General features: G+C 54.9%; 1 protein-coding gene across 3 annotated transcripts in view; it reads left to right on the plus strand.

The window, feature by feature from the left end:
* The window catches only part of Auts2 (activator of transcription and developmental regulator AUTS2), an 830,583-nt gene that overhangs the window by 620,598 nt on the left and 192,832 nt on the right, over positions 1-17,153 (plus strand). For all 3 annotated transcript variants that reach the window (XM_048369549.1, XM_048329288.1, XM_048329291.1), the window contains exon 5: positions 3,895-3,924. In XM_048369549.1, coding sequence (XP_048225506.1) covers positions 3,895-3,924 — 30 coding nt within the window. The remainder of the gene's footprint in view (positions 1-3,894; positions 3,925-17,153) is intronic.

The raw sequence follows: 17,153 nt of genomic DNA on the forward strand, positions 1-17,153 counted from the left end.
GGAGGGTTGAAGGGGTGGAACGAGACTGGGAAAGGCCCATGTCACGTGGGCTGTGTGGAAATACAGAGAGGAGGAGCTGGGTGGGCTATAATTGTGCTGGTGACGGCTAGGCCTCCATGGAGTCCCTTCTGGATTCTGAACTCAAGGGCAGTGGCTTGGATATGCGAGTGTGCCACTCTGGTGTTCAGTGGCCTGGAGACTTGAGTGGGCATGGGTCCTTGGGTGGACACATTCACGGGCCTTTTATATCCCTTGCTCTTGAGCATGGAGGAAAATACAGCTTCAGAAATGTGTCTCAGACATCTCTGTCCCCGGAGTGGTGGTCGGTGTGCCACCTGTTACCACACTAGCCAGAGCCGGCCTCTGTCAGAATGCCTGCAGCAGCCAAGCCCGGGGGGAGCCACAGTTCTGCACTGGACATTTCCCTTCCTCGCCTCATGCGTCGCCGCACCAGCGCGCACGGCTGCGTGGGGGCTTGGCACACACACTGCTTTTGACCTTCGGTGACTGAGGATCACTGCGCACACGGCTCAGAGCTGTGGTGTGCTACCCCATGGCCTTTGAAAGGCAGGAATTCTCCCTACCCAGCCTCCCTCATCATAGCACAGCTGGTAAAACGCCACCAGCCAGGCAGAGGGCCCCCGAGGGCCGGCGGCCTCTATCAGCTTGTCAACAGACCCTTTATGGTGCAATAGACCCCTTGTCTGTGTCAGGCTCCACTTTTTCTTTTTTTTATACAGTGTGCTTAGAGCCAGGCTAGGCAAAGTCAGCCCTGTTTGCCGAGTGCATTTATTGCCTTTGCATAATTTATGAGCTGGAAGGGCTGACCATCATCCGTCTCTGCCAGGGGCTGGCACTCGAGGCTCCAGAGAGCAGAGCTGTAAATTGGATGGCGCGCTCCTGCGGCTCTCACGGCGGAGTCCTGGGGTCAGTGTGGGAATTTAATACCAGACAGGGAAGCGTTTGCCGTGCACCATGGGGCCCCGGGCAGCCGGGCTGCGTTGGCACGCTCCAGCACGGCCTGGGCAGAGCCGTCACTCACCCGCATGTGGTGTGGGCCTGCACGCCCGTAATGGGCTTGGCACCCGTGCTGCTTCCATAATGGGCACCAGTAGGCCCCAGCCCTGCGCCATATGCTTAGCTCTGGAGACAAGGTGCTTCTGGGTATAGCAGTAATTACTTGATGCAGAATTAAGTGGACCTTGAAATTAGAACTGGACTGCTGGAAAGCAGGGAGCTTAACACTTTGATGGAAAGCTCCATGCTCTGAGGACGGGGTGGGGGCCCGGTCCTTCCCTGCTCGCCTGCCGCCATGCGCAGCCTCATCCTGGGGTCTTCAGCTGTCACTGTGATGACAGCATCACAGGAGAGCCAAGCACGGTGAGAGGAGCGGCCTGAACCGCGCCGCACCGGGCACCAGTGGAAAACATGGTCCCTTCTGTTGTTCTGAGTCCTCAGCGTCTGCATTGCCTCCTCTCTCCACGCCCTTGACATACGCCATCCATGACACACGCCATGAATGACTTATGCCATCCTTGACTTATGCATGGCTGACTTTACACCACTCATGACTTAGGCCATCCGTGATTTACACCATCGATGACTTATGCCATGTGTGGTGCCATCGATGAGACCTGACTTACAGCATATATGACTGATACGCACAGTTCAGGCAGGCGATGGAGACAGACCAGCTGAGGTTGAACACACGATGGGCAATGATGGACCTGGCCTTACCAAACCACAGCCACTCCGTGTCTGACAGCCCGTGACAGTGAGGCACAGTAGTGTAGGCCTCCTTTTCCTGTGATCCCAAGGGATCTTCCAGAATGTTCTTGGCAAAGAGCAGGGTGTAGACAGAGTGTTCTCTTACCGCTTTTCAAAAAGTGTTCATCATTCTTCTCACTTTTCACTTTAAGAAGCTATACGTTTTCCTTTGTCATGCCTTGTAGTATGTATCAGTGTGTTGGGCCTTTCTGGTGTATTTTGTATCATTTTTGCTGGTACCTACTAATGAATGATATGCGTCACTGGGCTGTTGACATACTGTAAAGAATGTGGCACAGCATGGGTGTGGACAGAAGCCAAGTCCCACGTTCTGTCTTGCAAAGTCCCTTGTGTGGGGCTTTGTTGCCTTCCATTGAAAGCACTCTAGCTTAAACAATATGATGACGTATTGTTTTCTCAACAGAAAGGTCCAGAGCAGGCTGTTTTAGATGGTTTGCGGGCTTGATCTTCCTCTAGCTTCACATCCTGATTGGTGCATAGGCTTTGCCACATTTTGCACCACAGCTGTTGGGGTCCATGCATCATGGCCTTGTCACACCCCACCCTTTTCTCCTTTCATTGAGCTTTCTTTATTCTGGAACTTTCAGCTCTTCAACCTGAAAATTCAAACTTCAGATCTCAGTGGCTGAAAAACAGATCTTATGGACACACTTAGCTGCAAGAAAACTTTTCAGCCTCCGGTTCTGGGAAAGTAGAGATGAGGGAAAACTGTTGTACGTGGTGTGGGTCTCCATCCAGCAGTGGGTGCCTGAGGCAGATCCGTTCCCCATTTCTGCTCCTAGCTTTGTCAGCTCGCATGTCCAGGTGGCCACACTAAAATCTTGGCACAGAGCAGGCTCTGCGCCGGCTCCCTCCCGCACCCCGTGTTAGCGAGTCCTGTTGGTTCTCCCGTCAGAATGGCTCTGCCATCTGTTTCACTCCCTCACCAGGCACCATCCTGGTGCAGACAGCATTGAGGCTGCCAACCCACTCCCCCTGTGACTGTCCCTTACGTGGCAGGGTCCCCGCCACCCACGCGGGTCTTCTCCCCGCAGCTCAGCTCTGGGCACGCCTCCCCTGCTCTGTGTTTGCACCCAGCTTCGTGGCTGGAGCCTGAGTTGCTCCAGGCCTGTTCTGGTCCTGTCAGTCATCTGTGTGGCTCCGTGCCTTCTCCGGGACTGCTGCAAAGCGCCTGCATGCATTTATCCAAACATCCGTTGCTCTGCTCCAGTAGTGCTGTGAACAGGACACTCTGGGTATTTTTTTTAATTTCTTTTATTCTCTTTATTTCTTTATTTAGTTAGTTTTGAAACAAGGTCTTGGCCTGAGCTCCCTAGGCTGGCCTTGAGCTCTCAGTCCTCCGGCCTCGGCCTCCTGAGCAGTGCTTGCAGGGCGAGCCACCACAGCCAGCAACAAAGCACTGTCGAGGTTTAACAAGCAGCAGTGCTCCGTCCTCCTTTGTTCCTAGCAGGGAACCCAGAGCTTTGGGTTCATTGTGGCCCTCTCTGTCGCCCTCACCCAGGTCCACAGATGGAACCGGGGATCTGTTTGTTGGCTAGGGTGTGAATCTGCTGGCTGCACTGGGGTTGGTTAACTGACCTTTCACCCCTGGCATGTTTTCTGTAGGGAGCCAGGGCCCCAACAGGTCACCTGTGTGACCCCCAGAGGCCGCTGTGTCCCTGGAGACAGCCACAGTGGCTCCCTGGGGAGTTCAGCTTTGCTATGGATCCCTTGAAAGGGCCATGCCTCCCCCCCCCCCGTGTCCCCATTCCAGGGATGGCTCCCATGGTTCCTGTGGCAGGGGTGCCTTCCTGTGTCCCCATTCTAGGGGTGGCTCCCTGTGCCCACATGCTGCACACAGCAGAGCAGCCCCTTGGTGATGGAGCGCCTTGTGTCCCGGCCACGGCAGGAGCCGTGGGGCACAGTGTCAGGGAAGCAGGCAGGACCAGCGCTTGCTTCCGGGGGACCTTTCCTTTCTGTGGTGCTGGTCAGCACCAGGGCAGACGCATTCTGCCCAGCTCCAGCGCACTGCCCTCCTTTACTTGTGCCTTTTGGGGGCCTGGGGGGGGGTCCCCACAGCAAAGCACAAGCCCCACCCTAACCTCTCTTCTCTCTTCTTCATTTCAGTGTGACAGTGACAGCGACCAGGAAGAGAAGGTAAGATGCCCGTCTGTGCACAACACATGAACACTGCACACATGCCCGCACACACCCCACCCCACACGCCCTGCACTGCGGGGTAGGCAGAGACACTTCCTACAACGTGACATCCAGTCTTGTAAACAAGTCCCCTGGCACTGTGTGTGTGATACGAGGTCACTCTCTAAAAAGCGACTCCCACGCCGCAGCAGTTGTGAAGATGGGAACATGAAAGGCGCTAGTGCGTATCCACAGCCAACCTGCTGTCTGGTGTTTTGTCTGCTTGGGCCTTCGTGGGTGGTGTGTCTGACTGGGCGGGAGGGGCAGGGGGCCGTTCTTCCAGCAGGTGCACCCTGAGTCTCAAGGCTGATGCCCACCTTGCACCCAGAGCCATGATGAAGAGAAAAGGAGCTTTCCGGAGATCAGTGCAAACCTGGTAAAGTGAAGCTGATGGCTGTAGCTGCCCTTTCTTCCTAGCCATGCTGATCCGCCAAACAGATTTCACTTTGTGTGTATTCTAGTGTTCTATGAGTGTGAAACGAGTCAACCCAGTGTCATGCTTTCACTATTGCTCGGCACCGCACCCGGGCTGGTCCTCCCTCCGCCCGTCTCTGGGTCTGGCCTGGACCCAGTCCCTGGTGCAGCGGGTCTGGCCAAGTCCGATGGTGGTCCACTGTGAGTTCCAACCCTAGCCTGATCGCCCTTCCTCCTGGGCCACCATGCTCCCAAAGAGACGCACAGATGCGCGCTGGCCCCGCCGCTCATTCGCATGCAGCACATGTAGCCTGTTAGGAAATGCGGGACATCGTCATTTGAGCAGGTCAAGCATATTCAGATGAAGACAAATGGTGCTTATTTGATTTCCTTAAAATCTGGAAATGTAAAAAGTGCTCTCAGGAGAAATCATGTTCTGCCTGACTTGGATGACAGACCCGCGCGCATCCCCAGATAAGAGCCGGCCTCGCCGTGGGGTTTTCATCTCTGAAGGACGGCCGGGCCTGTCAGCCGCTGACATGTGCATTAACCGTGTCATTTTAAACAGAGTGACCTGGGTGAGGGCGCTCGGTGCGGTGACGCGGTAATGGGCTGTTGGGTGACAGGGAAAGTACACACTGGAGCAGGGCTGCCGATTACTCTTTTGTTTAACTGACAAGTAGGGCCTTCCGGCTCCTGGCAGCCGGACCCCTGGGGTGTCGGCAGCCAGTGGGAGTGGGTGCCAGGGCAAGGCTTGGGGGTGAACGTGAGGGTTCAGAGTTCGTGGCGTGGCCACCACTGATGGCCACGGAGCCCCGTCCCGCTGGGCATCGCCAGCACCTCGAGAGGGCCTGGCCTGAGGTCTTCCAGCCAGTGCCAGGGCTGTGCAGGGGTCGACCTCACTCTGCTCCTGGGCTCTTCCTTCTGTCACACCCAGCTGGCATCTCCCTAGAAGAGGAGACAGAGCCCCTGGGCATTGTCCGTCCTAAGCAGCGGGAGAAGGTGGCAGGGGTGTCACCTACGACTAAGCCACCTGTGGATGTTGGAGGTCCCAGGGTGCTTCCTGAGTTCCTCCTCAGTACTGAGTCCTCCCTGGTTGCTGTTGCCCAGATTTCCGTCAGAGGACGGGTGCTGCGCAGGTGACTGGGGTCGATCCTGCAGAGTCCTTCCACGCAGGTCCACGCACACAGAGACCACAGGACTCAGGGGGCCTGCAGAGCATCTCCGTGGGGGCTCCCGGTCTGCCTGCCCCCCAATGGGGCTGAAGGTCCTTTGGGCCTTACCTGGGAGCCCTCCTCTGACACCCAGCCCTCCACCCAAGCCCCATGTCTCCAGGCGGCCTCTGTCCCCACAGCCGTGCTGGCTGTCGCTGAGCCTGTCTGCCTTCCACTTTGGACCAGGACTGCCTGGCCTGTACCACCCACCTTAGCGCCGGCCATCCAGGCTTTGCTCCTGTCAGCCCACTCTCTGGCTCTTCCCCTCCAAGCCCTGGAGCCTTTCACAGCCACCTTGCTGTGCGGCTTGGAGGATTCGCATCCAAATGTGAATTGCTAATGGTGAGCTCGATGCCACTCTGGTCCCTGTCCCACTAGGACGGCTGCTGGAGGGAGGCAAACACGAGACCCGTCTGGCCCGCCGGGAGTCCTCCACGGAGGACCTGTCAATTCCATACCCTGTGGGGACCCCCAGAAGCGCCGGGCTAAAATTAGGGCACTGCATTTCACACAGCTGACTGAATTAAGATAAACTCTGCTTTCCTCTGATACGGAGCTGTAATTTATAAAATGATACCCTTACTAATTAATGTGGAAGTGACTGGGAAAGGCTGAAAACACGGAGCTTTCCCTCGGCGCAGGAAACAGCCTGTGAAGGCAAGTAGTCAGCCTCCTCCTCCTCTTCCTCCTCCCCTCCTTCCACTCCCTCCTCTCCCTCCTTCTCTTCCTCCATGCCAGCAAAAAGCCAGAAGTAGGAGTGTGGCTCATGTGGTAGAGCCCTAGCCTTGAACAAGCAAGCCCAGGGAGAGTGTGAGGACGAGTACAAGCCCCAGTACTGGCACACTCAAAAACATTCTCTTCCTAGAAGGCTTCCTGCTGTCAGGCTCCTGGGCCTCGGAGTCTGCTAGCCCAGCCTTGCATCTTGAACTCTGTCCCTGTTTTGTCGCCTTGGTTTTTCTCTGAGCAATGTGGGTGACACAGATCCCCGTGCTTTGTACTCATTGAATGGAGACCCTTGGCTCCACGCCTGGTCCGTGGCAAGGGCTCCGCTATCTTAGCTCTTGCTCCCCATATAGGCATGTCCATATGGCACAGGAGAGAAGTTCCCGGGGAGAGGAAGCCTGGCATGCCCTCTAGAAAGCCACAGGACCCCCCTGGAGCCCAGGCTCAGCCTCCGTTCCCAGCCTCTTCCCCGCTGTAGGCTGAGTGGAGCCACTCAGAAGCTCCCACCCATTCACCAAATGACGTGCTTTAAGGCACTATGAGAACAGCAGGCTCTCCTGTGAGTGTAAGCAGAGGGCAGGGGCTCAAGGACAGGGGCAGGGCACAGGGGCAGGGGTGCAGGGCAGTGCCGTCCCTGGGGAGGGGGCGCAGGGACTCAGGACAGTGCTGTCTGTGGGGAGGGGGGCACAGGGGCGCAGGGCAGTGCCATCTGGGGGGGGGCATGAATGGATGGTTTGTACAGCACCCCCCCCAGCCCAGCCTGTCCCAGCACCACTCACTGTGGCTCAGAAAGAAAGGTCTCGGTCAGGACTACTGGGCAGGGCTTGAAGAGTTGTATTTTTTTAAAACTGATTTTAAGACCTACCACTTTGCCACAAGTGCCAGAGAGAAGAAGTGTCTTCTTTCTCCATGTTGGCTCTTCTGCAACTTTTGCTGCTCAGCATAAGAACATGGTCGCTGCAGCCACGTTCCACCTGCACCATGACCACACACGTATGCCCGTAGATAGCTGTATGATTGTGTGTAAATACCCCCAAGCACACGCACACGCACGCAAGCAGGCACGCACAAGCCAGTGGGACAGACAGCCCCCGGGGAAAGGTGCTGGCATCCTGAGCCCGGCTCACCAGGGCCCAGCCCGGCCAGGAACACTGGCTGATTTGGATTTGACTCTACTGACGGCCTCCGTCCACTCTCCCTCCCCTGACCCACACACTTGGGGTGCAATCTAATAGTTAATTCATAATAAAATGTGTTCACTTGTGTGAGAGAAGGCAGATTCTAAGAAAACCCGCAGAGGCTAATATTCCCAACGCCTCACAAACCACATGCCTAACTTGGCTCAGGAAAGACCCAGAAAGTGCTGAGATGTCAAACGGAACCGGGCCTGTGGCCGGTGCCTCCCGTGGCAGAGCCCCTCCCCTCGCGGGCCGCCATGCACCCGCGGTGAAGTTTGCGCGGCCTCAGCAACATTCCAGAAGCTGTTGCTTCTGGAACTGCTGCCCTTGGTTTGGAAGGCCTGTCCAGGTCAGGAGACAGCGGTGAGGGGCTGTCCTCATTTGCAGCCCAGGAAAGGGGTCACCTCCACCCTCTGGGCCGCCACCCAGGGGAAGAGTCCTGGTCTGAGAGTGTGTGAAAAAAATGTGTTTCCTTTCCCCAGTACCCATCCGCACAAGTGCAGAGGCCTGGCACTCAAACCCACGTGCACTCCAGTGACCCTGGGCCCTCTCTGCTGGGCCCCAACACATGGTAGGATGTAGGCCCTTCTTGCGCTTCTGTGTGGCTTACAGTTCACGTTTGTCATCGAGCAATGCTAAGCCATTTCTCGCTGTGCTCACGTTGGGGGGTGGTTTCTACAGTGCTTGGCTGAATTTCAGAAGCCTTCGGTCCAGTTTGGGGTTTCCACAGTGCCTTCCCCTTACTTCCTCTCCCCTTCCCAGACCATGTCGGGGGTGAAATCATTTTCCGGTTCTTCCTGTGTCACCCTGCTGCCAGTTGTCTGCAGGGCATCCTGTCCTCCTGAAACTCCCACCACCGTCATCCTTGAGTTAAGTTTCCCCTGGAAATTATTTTTTTGTGCTGACCCTGGGGATTGAACTCAGGGCATGGCTGCTCTCCTGGAGCTTTTTGTTCAAGGCTAGCACTACGCCACTTGAGCCACAGCTCAACCTCTGGCTTTTTGCTGAGTAATTGAAGATAAGAGTCTCATGACTTTCCTGCTCAGGCTGGCTTCACCCTTCAGTCCTCACATCTCAGCCTCCTGAGTAGCTGGGATTACAGGGGTGAGCCTCCGCATTTGACCCTTTCTTGGTAATGTCACTGCTGGGAAGTGGAACAGGCCCCATACCATCTCACAGAGCTTTCCTCTGCCCTGTTGAGGAGCCACCTGAAGGCCTACATCACAGGGTCAGTTACCGAGCGGCCATCACGCCTTGTCCACGGCCTGCCGAGAGCACACACGTTGAAGTCAGAGGAACAAAAGACTAGAACCATGAGATTCTTCTAGGACTTTCCACTGATCTCTCACTCCCTCACTTGAAAACACAGCCTAAAAACATAGAAGCTGCTAGTTCCTTGGAGCAGTGATAAAAGGAGATTAGGATCAGTCTGAACAACTGATCACAAGAAAAAACAGAGGAGCGCATCCTGTGACTCAGAACCCCCTCACATGCACCACGTTCTGTTGTGCCAAGTTGGGGCTGAGAGGACTTGCCAGTGTCATCGCCCGCACTGTGCCTGACTCTGTCCTGTCCCTCCGAGGTCTTTGAACAGGCGACTGGGGGGACGTGGAGGCTGTCTGCAGAGCCCGGGACTGGGTGCCTTCCCCCGTCCTGCAGCTTCCCCATGTCTGGATGAGTCACTGTGGCGGTCAGCTTTCCATCCCCAGAACAGAATGCCCGAAAAAGGCAACTGGCCGCCTGTGGCCTATGTACACTGCGGCCTCTGAGGCCTGTGGCCTGTGTGCACCGTGGCTGTGGTCTAAGTGCACTGTGTCCTCTGAGGCCTGTGGCCTTTGTGCACCATGGCTGTAGCCTGCGTACACTGTGGCCTCTGAGGCCTGTGGCGTGTATGTACCATGGCCTCTGAGGCCTGTGGTCTGTGTGCACCGTGGCCTCTGAGGCCTGTGGTCTGTGTGCACAGTGGCCTCTGAGGCCTGTGGTCTGTGTGCCTCGTGGGCTCTGAGGCCTGTGGTCTATGTGTACCGTGGCCTCTGAGGCCTGTGGTCTGTGAGCACGGTGGCCTCTGAGGCCTGTGGTCTGTGTGCACCGTGGCCTCTGAGGCCTGTGGTCTGTGTGCCTCGAGGCCTCTGAGGCCTGTGGTCTGTGTGCACCGTGGCCTCTGAGGCCTGTGGTCTGTGTGCACAGTGGCCTCTGAGGCCTGTGGTCTGTGTGCCTCGTGGGCTCTGAGGCCTGTGGTCTATGTGTACCGTGGCCTCTGAGGCCTGTGGTCTGTGAGCACGGTGGCCTCTGAGGCCTGTGGTCTGTGTGCACCGTGGCCTCTGAGGCCTGTGGTCTGTGTGCCTCGAGGCCTCTGAGGCCTGTGGTCTGTGTGCACCGTGGCCTCTGAGGCCTGTGGCCTGTATGCACTGTGGCCTGTGTGCAGCATGGCCTCCATGCCCTGTGACTCTGTGACCTACTTCCCCTAGCTAGGCCATTCTCCATGACCTACCTACTTTTTCAAATTAGGCCATGCCCTGTGCCTGGCCCCATTCCTCCCTCTAGGCCATGGCCCTGTGGCCACTTCCTCCAGCCAGGCCATGACACTGTGACCTATTTCCTCTAGCTAGCCCTCTTGGAGTTCTCACAAGTTCCCTGGAGTGCCAGTGCCTTCCACAGTGCTTCTGGGACGACGCCACTGCACCTGTGATAGTGCCCCACCCCAGGAGTGTGGGCCAGGCTCTGCGTTGTCACCCTCGGCCCACGTGGGTAGTGACACTCCAGCGGCAGTTTCCGGGAACATTGAGTGTGTCCCGTTTGGTCCCTTGGCAGTTTAGGCCGTGAGGCTTCTGAGTGCGAGTTTGCATTTGAATCAGGGCAACAACCATGAAGGGAGAAAGAGGGAAGAGCGTCTGCCCGCTGGCCACATTGTTTAAGGAGGAGTGTGGCCTGCTGACTAGGACGGAGCGAGAGCATACATATTTGGCCATGGAACCCAGTCTTCTTTTCATTGTGTTGAGACCATCTGTGCTTTGTTCAGTGCCCGGAGCTAGTGTGTGCCTGCGAGTAGTGCCCTGTACTATTGATGTCGTACGCGGAGCTGGTGTGCCCCAGTCACTTCCCTTCTGGAAGCTTCTGAGCTTCTACTTCCTGCCGTTGTAAACTAAGGAAGGGCTGGGGTCTCACCCTGCTCCTCAGCTGCACCCCACAGCCATCTTGGCTGTGACTTTTGTTTTCCCCCTCCTGAACCCTCTCACTGCCCCCTGCAGTGACCTTCGCCTCCAGCAGGGAGTCTCTGTGGACCACCGCCCCTCCCCAGGGCCACAGGGGCCCTTCCTTTCCTGGTAACTGCTGCTCCCTGGGGTGCACCTGGAGCCCTAATGGTCGCACATACTCCGGGAGCCACATCTGCACAGGTTATGTATTTGCCATGAAGGGGAGAGTGCGGCGTTGATCAGCTGAGGTGCATGCTGGCTGAGCTGATGGTGGCACGGTGCTGTCAGCCGATGATTGGTCCTGTCCTTTGTCATCTGCATCACTCAGTGCTGTGCTGGGGAGGGAACCCATCACCCCCTTCCTTTTTTTCTCCTTGTACCCATTTCGTGTAGAAAATTTGTATTTACTTTGGGAGTGTAATTTGTTCCTCATGGATAACGTGACCCTGAGCGGAGCTGGATCATGGGTTAGTTGAAGTGATATTTTCCGCTAATGGTAGTCGTACATCATCGCTGTCAGCTCGGGTTAGGAGGCACGCACATTACAGCTCCATTTTACCTCTGCAGGCATCTGGGATTATTTGCCATAACCGAGTATGACATGGCCGCACCACAGAGTGCATTAAAATTTTACTGCTGCTCAGGCAAGTTCCTTCTCCAGCGCGTGCCCAGGCAGGCGGTCTGGAGGGAGCCCCGGGCTCCGGCCTCCCGCTCCGGGGGGGTGTGGCCTGAGCGGGCAGCTCAGCTGTGCCCTGAAAAGGCAGCCAGGAGTAGGCTTTGTGGGAGCCAGCCAACAGGGGTGTGTGTGTGTGTGTGTGTGTGTGTGTGTGTGTGTGTGTGTGTGTGTGTGTGTTTGCATGCATATACCTGCAGGTATGTGTATGTGCGTGCATGCCTGCAGAGGTGTATGTGTTCATGCATGTGCCCACAGATATGTGTATGTGTGTGCATGCCTTCAGAGGAGGTGTGTGTTTATGTGTGTGTGTGCATGTGCCTTCAGGTATGTGTGTGCACACGGAAGAGTGTGTGTGTGTGTGCCTGCAGGTATGTGTATGTGTGTGCATGCCTGCAAAGGGCTGTGTGTGTGTGTGTGTGTGTGTGTGTGTGTGTGTGTGTTCCTCAGACTGACTGGTGGCAGGCTGCCTATGTGGATGACTGGGGCCCGGCCCTCTGCTCCCTTCTGCACGCTGGCCCCTGGGTGGGTGGGGAAGGGCCCTCACAGAGCACCCAGGGCAAGCTTTGGCCAGCTTTTGGTCATGTCTACCTGGTAAGCAGACTAAAAGAAGGATGCAAGGGCCTTCATGGTAGAGCCTCACCAGCAGGCACACACACGCACACACCCCCCTCTGCAGGCATGTACACACATACACATACATGAAAGTACATGCACACACACACTCCTCTGCTGGCATGTACACTCGTACACATATATGCATGCACATGTCATGGGTAATATTATAGGTAGTCCAGACGGAGTGTCCCCATCCCCATTTGACTTACTAGGAAACTGAGGCTCACTGAGCATCTGTAACTTGCATCAGAATTGTGGAAGAAATGACTTTCTGACTTCAAAGCGTGTGGGTCATTAGGATTGCATGCTGCCTAGGAGGAGCGCCGTGCTCACATGGAGCTTGCATGCACTGTACACAGGGGCTCATTCACCCACCCTGCAGTCATCGAAGGTAGGTGCTGACATCTGCAGTGTGCATACAGGGGAGGAAACTGAGGCACAGAGGTGTCATTCCACAGTCTTGCCCAGTTAGTGGCAGCTCAAGGCTGAAGCCCACATTGTCTGGCTTCAGAGCCTGGGCCTCAGCCACGAGGCCCCCTGGGCCAAGTCCTGGGGATGTGAGCACTAATAGGAACAGACAAGGGAGAACAGGAACAGGGTGGGATGAAAGGAAATGTTCAAAGATGTTTCAGCTGTAACTCAACCAATATCCAACAAAATATTGCTCAGAAAAGATGTGCTGTGATGAGCTTTAATTAAGTAGTAAGACCCACTTGCAGCCATCCGCTGCTTGCATGCAAATGCCACTTCTAAGGCGTTTGTGATAGGTTGAGACTAAGCAGTCACTCAGGCAAAGCCCCTTGTTGCTCCACATTGCCTAACCTCCTTTGTTACTCTACTTGGAAAAGAATTCAAGGTAAACTTGGGGGAATCGCATTCTCTCTTTAAAAGGGTGATGTGGCTACCCAGGAGGCTGAGACCTGAGGATCTAAGTTTGAAGCCAGTCCTGCTAGACAAGCCTGAGACTCTTACCTCCAATTCACTAGCAAAAAGCAGGAAGTGGAGCTGTGACTCACATGGTAGAATCGCAGCCTTGAGTGAAAAGGCTAAGGGTTTCAAGCCCTCGTACAGGCCCCAAAATGAAAAGCAACGTGAGGTCATCTCCTAGTTGTGAGTGGGTGGCGTCAGCGCCCTCAGGATGCCAGAGGCCGCACTGGCAGCTTCTGATTTCCCAGCCCCAAGCCTGGACCATGCACATCACGGTCAAGTCTGCTGCCCACCACTCCAGCCCCCTGGTCTCCACTCTCTGCTGAACTCAAAGCCGTCACTGTCACCCGTGGATCCATGACCGCCGTAGTGTTCCTCATGGATGAAGGTGGACGTCAGGTATCGTGGCAAGGTTCAGAGTCCCTTCCACAGCTCCCCAGGCACACCCGCCCATCCATCTTCCTTGCTTCTCTCTGGAGACTCCACAGGACTGGACAGAGGGTCTCCTCCTGCTTTAGATCCAATTGCTCAGGCAGCAGAGGATTAGGTGGGAAGTATCGATCCAGGCATTGAGCAGCAATTATCCCCTCCCTCCTATGGTCTGCATAGAATGAAACAGCGGCCTTCAAACAAGCAGCCCCCAGGGAAGGATAGACCCACAGCATATGGTGGGGGGGGTTGTTTTCTTCCATGAAGCAGGGACCCCCCGGGCTCTCCCAGCCTGCCCAGGGCCATGGGGATACTTGGAAGAATAGCCATTGAGTCTCAGTTTCCTCGCTAACCAAGGGCCAAGCCACTAGCCAGGAGGAGGGAACTCACAGACTTTCTGTAGCCAGTGTCACACTGGGACTTTCTAAAGAATCTTCATGAATGTCACTTGAAGACATATCAGCTCTTCATGTAGTTAGGTTTTTTGAGAGGGACTGACAACAGAGCTTCATACTTATAGGCAAGCACTGTGCTATGTGCTATAACCCAACCCTAAACTCCTGCCTTAACAGCTTGGGGTATGTTTATGCTAGCAGAAGTACTTTTTTTTCCCCCCCTTTGGCACTGGTCCTGGGACTTGAACTCAAGGCCCGTGCACTGTCCTTGAGCTTTTTTGCTTAAGGCTAGCATTCTACCACTTGAGCCACAGCTCTACTTCTGGTTTTGGGGGCAGGGGGCGTTAGTAATTAATTGAGATAAGACTCTCATAGACTTCCCTGCCACTTCTGGCTTTGAACAGCAATCCTCAGATCTCAGCCTCCTGCTTAGCTAGGATTACAAGCCTGAGCAACCAGCACCTGGCACTTGAAAAAGAAAGAAAGAAAAGACTCTTTTTCCCAAATAAGAAATTAAGCTCAAACTAACATATAAAAATACATGGACTCTTGAAAGTTGAGTCAGTTTTAAAATACCAACCATCAGAAAGGGATGAAGTACACAACTGCTCAACCCTTTTCCCTGCTTCTTGCTTGCCCACTTGACTCTTCACTACATCTGAGACTTGGTTTCTCCTTTTTCTACGATTCTGACCCAAGACCTAAAGCAAGGATTCTGATTGAAGTAGCAGGGGTAGAGTCAGGTGCCAGGCTCCCCACGGGCTATGCCAGGCTCCATGACTCACGCTTGTCATCTTAGCGGCTTTGTGGAGAACCGCAAGACCCAGGCCAGCCAGAGCAGCAAGTCCTTGAGACCCCTACTCCACCCTGTCCTGAAAACGACCTGTGGAGCTAGGTGCCCATGGTTCATGCCTTATAGTCCTAGCTACTCAGGAGGCTGAAGATCTGCAGATTACAGTTCAAAGTCAGGCCGAGCAGGAAATTCTGAGACTCTTATTTCCAATTAACCACCCCAAGTGGAGCTGTGCCTCAAGTGGAAGAGTGTTAGCTTTGAGCAAAAAAGCTCAGGGACAGCCTCTGAGCCTTGAGTTTAAGCCACAGGACCAGCACCCAAAATAAAAATAACTAGTGGAAAATGAATGCTCAAATGTGGTTCAGCCATATTGCACTAGTCTAGCAAGCTCATGGCCCTGAGTTTGAGTCCCAGTACTTCCACAGATAGAAGAAATAGAAGAAGACACTACCTTGAACATTCAAAGTGACCACAGAGTATGAAATATGAATACATGCTTACTGTTATATTTCATAGTTCCTTAAATATTCATGGACTATTTTAAGTGCTATCCACAGATGCTTTTATAACTCATTTGGTTCTCTCTTGCTTTAGTTATTAAAGCCATAGAAGGGCATAGGTTTTTACAGATTTAGAGTTGAACAGAATTTATTAATATTTTAAGCATAGTGGATGATGCGTTGCTCTCCACCTATAAAACAGCCACCTTGAGAGAGACAGAAGTCTTTCAAGTTGTGGGGAGGCCAGTTAGCACAGTACTTACCTGCAGAACCAATGAAACCTGCCCCTCCAAGGGACGCCGGCCTCTTGACTGCAGGCCTCTCCCGGTGCCTGGTTACTACCGGGTGCAGTGCTCCTTAAACGAGGCAGGCAGCCTCACTGAAATGATTTCCTAGTGCTGGATTTGCTCCTGGCAACCCCCGCCACTCTCTGCATACTGAGCCTGGTGTCCCAGGCTCAGAGTGGAATGGGGCAATGGCAAGGATGGGGCGGGCCTTTTGAGAGACGCAGCCTGCAGACCAGATCGCAGCCGGACTGCGTGTCGGCCATTGCAGTGTGGGTGTCTGAGTGCTGAAAACAGCCATTCCCGTGAGGGGAGCTGGCACCACGTTGGTATTCACCGAAACTCGTGAAATGGGTCCTTGCTAGGTACAAGGATGGTGCTGATAACGGGCCAAGGGGAATGATCCACAGGAAGCAAAGAGCTGTGAAAGATTTGGCATGTGGAGAGAAGCAGGGAGCATTTGTTCTCAGAGCCAGGTTTGTGGGAGGTGCTGGGTGGGGCCTGGGGGACAGGGTGGGTGGGGAACGGGAGGGTGGACGTGGCACACAGGCTCCATGCAGGAGACGTGTGTGGAGGGGTGAGAGTTTGGGCGTGGAGGCCGTTCTGTGGTGGAGGCTGCCCCTGATCCGGCATTGTGGAGGAGGCTCAGTGGTCCACAGGACAGGATGGGGTGTGGCAGGCACCTCCGGTCAGTTGTCCAGAGAGCAAGCCACTGGAAAGGCTAAGGTGAGAGGAGACGGATAGCCCAATCAAAATAACGGCCAAGAAAGGAGTTTAATTTTGACAGCATTTCTGAGGTGACCACAGGCCAGGGACCGGGTTTGGGTGAAGGCTAGCAGGGTGGGAAAGGAGGGCATTGGGTGTTCCATCATCGCACATCTTGATGGGAAGGGTGAGCAGCGAGGCCTGTGGGGGACACTCTGTCAGTGAACACACTTAGGGTACAGGAGGACCCCACCCATGGGGAACCAAAAGCCCTCCTGAGCACCAGAGACCATGGAACAGCTGGCGTGCATGGGGGCCCAACCAGAATTCTGGGGTGCAGCATTTTGTCTGCATAGCTCCCAGTAGACCTGTGAAGTGCCAGTCACCATGAAGATGACACATACTTTTTATTAAACTTTACTTTTAATGTTGGTGTCGATTTTATTTTCATACTGAAGGTATACATTTTACACTAAGTTTTGTAAGTTTATCATTGCTCTGGCCCTGCAGTATCTGGCACCCACTGACAAGGACAGTGCTTTGCTGTTGGACTCACAGGTGGCTGGCGTTTCCCTGAGTAAACCCTTGCATGTGTAGGCACTTACTGGAGCTCTCACCTCCCGGGGTATGGGGCAAGAGGCAGAGGCAGTGTATGGGCCGCCCTGGGCCCTAGTAGAAGGCTCTAGAATGCTAGTCCTCTCCTGAGTCCCCGCCGGCTGCAGCCAGGCTTGCTGTTCCTCATGCCCTCTCCCAGCATCCTTAGCTCCGAGCTGAGATGGAGAAAGGAAGGGAAGCAGGCAATCCTCCCTCCTGATGTACGGGCCGTGGCCCTGCTCTGTCCTTGCACCTGCTTGAGCTGACCACGGGAGCACGGTCCTCGAGGAGAGTTCTGCTGCCGCTGCCTGTGCTGAGAAGGCAATTCCGGGACTTGACATTTGCAGTGACACGATTTGGGGATGGGGACGGACTGTGTCCCACAGGGAACTGATGACTGCCTGATGTCTCTCAGGTTAGTCAGAGACAAAGCCATTCATTTTCCAATGAGAAAGTAGGCTTTGCCTGGGGAGGGGGAGTGACATTTCTTCATGCTAGCAAGAGCTGGAGGAAGGGAGTACAGGGGAGGCCCCAGGGTGCTCCTCT

Source organism: Perognathus longimembris, chromosome 1 (assembly GCF_023159225.1).
Source record: "Perognathus longimembris pacificus isolate PPM17 chromosome 1, ASM2315922v1, whole genome shotgun sequence".
In the NCBI taxonomy this organism is placed as follows: Eukaryota; Metazoa; Chordata; class Mammalia; order Rodentia; family Heteromyidae; genus Perognathus; species Perognathus longimembris.